This window comes from Euprymna scolopes, chromosome 34 (assembly GCF_053919585.1).
Source record: "Euprymna scolopes isolate OS-2025 chromosome 34, ASM5391958v1, whole genome shotgun sequence".
NCBI lineage: Eukaryota > Metazoa > Mollusca > Cephalopoda > Sepiida > Sepiolidae > Euprymna > Euprymna scolopes.
In genome coordinates, this window is record NC_136515.1 from 32627376 (window position 1) to 32633375 (window position 6000).

The 6000-nt window shown below is 31.0% G+C and overlaps 1 protein-coding gene across 1 annotated transcript in view; it reads right to left on the bottom strand.

Annotated features, from left to right (window-relative positions):
- LOC145259164 (uncharacterized) overlaps positions 1-3251 on the bottom strand; it is a 57207-nt gene extending 53956 nt beyond the window's left edge. The window contains exon 1 of the mRNA XM_080116893.1: positions 2879-3251. Within this exon, the coding sequence (XP_079973019.1) occupies positions 2879-2913 (35 nt within the window). The 5' untranslated portion in view covers positions 2914-3251. The remainder of the gene's footprint in view (positions 1-2878) is intronic.
- Between the last annotated feature and the right edge of the window lie 2749 nt (positions 3252-6000).

Here is a 6000-nt window from a genome sequence, read left to right on the forward strand (position 1 = left end):
TCTATACGCGAACGCATCATGTAAGAATAGCATAAACGATGGCGGTGAGTGAGTGCTGGCACAAAATAGTGCGGGGGTTCAGAGGTTAATACCATGCAAACGGTAAATTTGCGACGGGTTTGAATATCAGATTCGTTGTCAGCGACCCCGAAAACCTATATAAAAAAAAAAAAATTTTATTGGTCGGTGTTCTGTTGTAGTTAAAGTAAACATTTACCCATTAAATTTTTCTGTTGGTCGTCATGGAACTCGACGCCCAAGGAGTACCAAGTATTTTTTTTTTTTTTTAAGATGCCAAGATGAATAAACTGGTCTACAATAGAAAAACTTATTTCAATTTGTTTTTTTTTTTTTTGGATAACCGAAACGTAAGATTTAAAACCAAACAATAATTTATTAACATAACGTGTGTTTTTTTAAATTTAAAAAAAAAAAAAAAAAATTAAATTTTCAAATAAAAACATTTTAGAACGGTTATGTTATTTAAGTTAACAAAATTTGAAGAAATGGCTTCAGTCTCTCCACTTACTGATAAAAAAAAAAAAATGGCAATTAAAAACACAAAAGACTACTTGATTTTTGGAATATACTATCTTCATTCCGTGCTGCTGGTACACAATAAAAGTTTTTCTTCATCGCCAATCTAAATAAAAAACAAAATTTTAATTGAACATCTACGATGCTTTATTTTCATAAAAAAGTAAATTCATGCGTTTTCTTTTCTTTTTTTTTTTAGTATTTAGTATACGTGAGTTCGGGGAGGGGAAAATCGTCTGACGTAAGCGGTGTCGAGGCGTAAAATTACCTTCAATAAAGTGCCGAGTTAAACAACAAAAAACCCAAAAAACAAAAAAAAAAAACAAAAAAAAATAAAACAACCCCCCCCCAAAAAAAAACAACAACAAAAAAAAAAAACAACAAAAAAACAGTTCAAATAATTAGTATTTTTGATGCAAGTCCATAAATGGTCAACTAGTAATCTTTTTTAAACGTTTGCTGGAATTTTAAACGTTATTTTCGTTTTCAACATCCTCAAAAACTTATAAATGTCTTAATTTTCCAAGTTTTTATTCTAGTGTGGAAAGTCGATTGTCTGCCCCCTTGCCGATCTTACATTCCCAATTTTTGGAATATGACATTTTCATGCAGTGACAAGTACGTACATTATAAAGATTTTTTTTCAGATTTTTATAGTAAAAAAGATTACTAGTGGCCCATTTAGACTTGCACCGTATTTTTTTACCCCCTTATAAATTCCACAAATAATTAGAATTTTTGGTATACTGAATTTCTTAATTCAACAGTTCAAATAATTAGAATTAAAAAACAAAAAACTTCTGTCGTGACTGATGCGCCCTCGGGTTGTATTTTCTTTTCGTTACGACACTTTCATCTATCTCCACAATTATTCCGGAGCCCCCTAATTTTGTTGGGGTTGCTAATAATTTCTTGGAACAAATGTCCCGAATGTAGCCATACCACGTAATGGCCGTTTTGTCTGTTATTGTGCACATATTGGCACATTGTGTTGCAGGGGTCTTATATGCCCAAAATATAAGACTTGGATAAATGTCGTCAGTGGCAGCTGAACTCCTCCTAAAAAAACTCCCTTGTTTTATCGAAATGTGCCTTTCTTTATGTGAAGGGCACCTCCAAGAATAATTTTTGTTCTTTTTTACTTCTGTCATTTTTCTTTGACAAATGACGCACCACATAGGTTCTTCTTTTCATAAGATGTTATTTTCTCGTAAGAAAATTTTCGCCTCATTGTAACAACTCCAAAAATTTGCTCATGCTTGTCAAATCCATGCTGAAGGAATTTTAGGGTTAGGGTAATTTTAATTTTCTGCCCCGACACCGCATACGTCAGACGGCTTTTTCCCGAACTCGGGACCCTATCTGTACAGGTTAACCAACAATTTGTGATGATACCGAGCAAAAGGTTCGATTTTTAGGAAGAAAAGCTAGTATTAAAGATGGGGAGGGAGTGTCGGCGCTTTAACTGGAGTTATCTCTCCATGGCGTGTTTAACAAATTCCACAATTCAACGCGCTCTCAAAAGAACGTCTTTTATCCACTGTAAAAAAAAAAAAAAATAAAATAAAATAAAAACTACTCGATCAAATTAAATGAAATTTTTTTTTCGGAGATCTTCAGTTCAAAACGGATACGTACAATATAACCTTTTTTTCCGATATTTTCATTTTGTAATGTCTTGATTAAACTGTACAAGTACCAAAAATTTCAATATTTAAATATTTGTTGGAGGTGCTCACTGCTCAGTTTCTAGTAAATCCATCATCCAATTTAGTACTATTCGACGTTTTTAGTCCAAATTTTGCGAATTTAACCTTTTTTAAAACAGTTTAACCGCCCCTTTTCTTTAATCTTTTTTCGGAAGCGAAATTTAAAAAAGAAAAGGGGCGGTTAAACTATTTTAAAAAAGGTTAAATTCGCAAAATTTGGACTAAAAACGTCGAATAATACTAAATTGGATGATGGATTTACTAGAAACTGAGCAGAGCACTTGTACAGTTTAATCAAGACATTACAAAATGAAAATATCGGAACCACCTCCAACAAATAAAAACGTCGAGTGGATTCTAAATTGGGTTATCTGTTTACTAGAACGTTGGATTAGAAATTGAGCACTCGGCAACTCGGCACTCCTACAAATATTTAAATATTGACTTAATTTTTTTTCATAAGCTAGTGTTCGATAATAATCCGCTGGGGGGGGGGGGAAATAAATAAAATATAGAACGGGGTACCGCTCCCATACGTGTGCCAAAAAAAAAAAAAAAATGCTAACTTAAAAATGAATCGTCACTAATGAAGCGAGCGAGGGAACTGTCGATTTTTATCGAAAAACATTTACCTTGTACTTGTCGATATAAAGAAAAGATCACACATGATAAACCTCCTCTCCGCCTAAAGTCGTGCAATGTTCAATCATTTTGACAGAGAAATATTAAAAGAAGTTCAGTTGTAAAGGTCTATAGACTGAATGCATCGTAATTATAAATATTAATTCTGCACGCTACATCAAGATGAGGGAACAAAACAGCTGCCCACGTCAACACGACCGTTGATGTTTAGTTGATGCAGTTATATACTTGTTCGTTTTAATTTAATTTCATTTTTGGTATTTACGTATCATTAATATGTCTTGCTTCGTAGTTTTAATGAACAAGGGAGATTTTTTTCAATAAAAGTCTTACATAGCAGGAGGCACCATTTTGAATATATTATATTCGACAGGGGAGATAACTCTAGAAATATTTCGCTATTATTAATTCCCTTGATCAATGTTCAATATTAAAACTTTGTTCAGAGATTTGTTACGATTTTTTTTTTTTTTACATGGGAGTCAAAACTTATCAAGGCCAGGAAGCCACTCGAGGTTAAGGGTTTACCGTAGTCACTGAGACAACAACGTAATAATAGTTAGTGGTGGAAATGGGTAGAAATATATTATTTAGGGGGAGGGGGGCTCAACAAGAACTTGTTTACATTGGACTTGAAGATGGCCATATTTCCATAAATTTCCAGCTATAAAATGGACCAGCAGAACAGAGTTCCATAGGCGGGCAGTTCTAGGTTAGAAGCTTTGTTCATGCGTTTAAATTTAGGTACAGATGAAGTAATAACTAAAATATCGTAAAACTAGCATGGGTTCCCGGCGTTGCCCGGGTATTTGGAGGTGTATGTTCAGCAAAAAAAATAAATAAATAAAAATAAAAAGCGGCCAATTTTTTTCTAACTCTGACCCCTATTATGGCCCCTTAGAATTTATTGTTTTGGGCTCAAATCAAGTTATTAACTTAGATCCATGTCCAAGGAACCTATATCTAAAATTTCAAGTGTGTAGATTGAAAATTGTCGGAGGAGTTTGGTAGAGTTCTCAAAGGTCAAATCGTTGTACTTTGACCCCTTAATCGCAAAATTTCTGGCCAAAAACCGATCACAAAGATTTTCCTAAATCTCAGTACTCTGTATATGAAATTTCGAGCCTGTAAACTAAAGATTAACAGATTTATTCCGTAGGGAAATGTACAGACACAGACAGACACTTTCACTTTTATAGATATATAGATTATATTTTTTTAGCAAAACTAATATTTGCAAATTCTTTATTTTGGCGCACAATACACAAAAAATTTGGGATTCATGGTTATATTCATAGAACAAGTGCTAGTAACCACAGGAAAATTTGAAAGAAAAAAAAAAAAAAAAAAAAAAAAGCCGCTGTTTTTAAACCTCCCACGAAAGCAACTTAGACACAAGGTCGTTTTGAATGTGGGGGAAAACCAGCTCCCACCAAAAAGGGGTCACTCTGGCAGTATCCAAATAAATAGTAATTGTCTCAGTATGAAGACCTACATTGACCAAGGACCAATTACAGAACAGATACTACCTGGCTCCCAAGGCCAGGCGTTTGCGTTTTAATATTTTCACTTTAGACGACAAAGACAAACAAAACAGTTGAGACCACGGCATGGTGATAATTTTGTTTAACTCAATCAAAAAAAGATAGAGACGATGTCCGTTTGCGAATCCAAGATATTACGATCTGGGAAGTATGCGAAAACTTCTCGCGGAATCTAACTGACATGAGGAACCCAAACGCTTGCACCCATTTTGCCCTTTATATAATAGACTAGCGGGGGTACATGGCGTTGCCCGTATGTTTGGGGATTAAATCAAAACAATTCTGTGTAAATATTATATTAAAAAAACACAGGAAAATGTTATAACTTCTTAAAAAATGGAAAAAAATTAATAAATAAAATAACAAAAAAAGAACGTGATGAAAAAAAACAAGAAAAAAACAACAAAAAAAAACCGAATGTGATGCAAAATAAAGAATAATCGAACGATGTTAAAACTTAAAAAAAATGGAAAAACAAAACAGCGAACATGATGAAAACAAAGAACGAAAAAATGGCTTAACGGGGGAACTCGGGGTTGGCCGGGTGTTTAGAGGTGTGTGTGTGTGGGTGTGTGTGTGTGTGTGTGTGTGTGTGTGTGTTGGGGGGGGGTAAATCTAAACAAGAATAAACGAACGTAATAATCCTGTTCAATTATATATATATATATATATATATATATATTTATTTATATATATATATATATATATATATTTATATATATTTTATATATATATATATATATATATATATATAATATATATATTATATATATATATATATTTATATATATATATATTATATATATATATTATATATATATAATTTATATATATATATTTATATATATATATATATAATATTTTATATATATATATATATATATATTTATATATATATATTTATATATATATATATATATTTATATATATATATTTATATATATATATATATTTATATATATATATTTATATATATATATATTATATATATATTTATATATATATATATATATATATATATATATATATATATTAAGCAAATATTATTAAATACAACGGAGACATTTTGTCATAATCTTTTTTTATTTTAAATTTCATTTATGTCTTTCTTTGATTTTGTTTCAAAACCAAAAATTATTATTAAAGGATCCATACATGTTGCTGTTACGAGCGCTTTCGATTCGTCCACGAATCATCATCAGGTGTTAAAAATACAGGATTGCGAAAATGAGGATTAAAAATGAAAACTAACATATATATAGTCAGTGATGAGTTAAAATAAAAGTCGATTAACAACAAAAGTCGATTAAAAATTCGAGTGTTAAAACCAGCAAGTTCGTAGACACCATATACGAAGTCCGTCCAACACGGACTACGCAAGACATTTCAAAACGTTACTGCTTTTTTGAAATGCAATGTCATTTATATTAGGTTGAAGAGTTCTAATGTACGACGCTTCAAGAATCTTTAATTTTATATATTTATATACATATATATATATATATATTTATATACATATATATATATATATTTATATACATATATATATATTTATATACATATATATA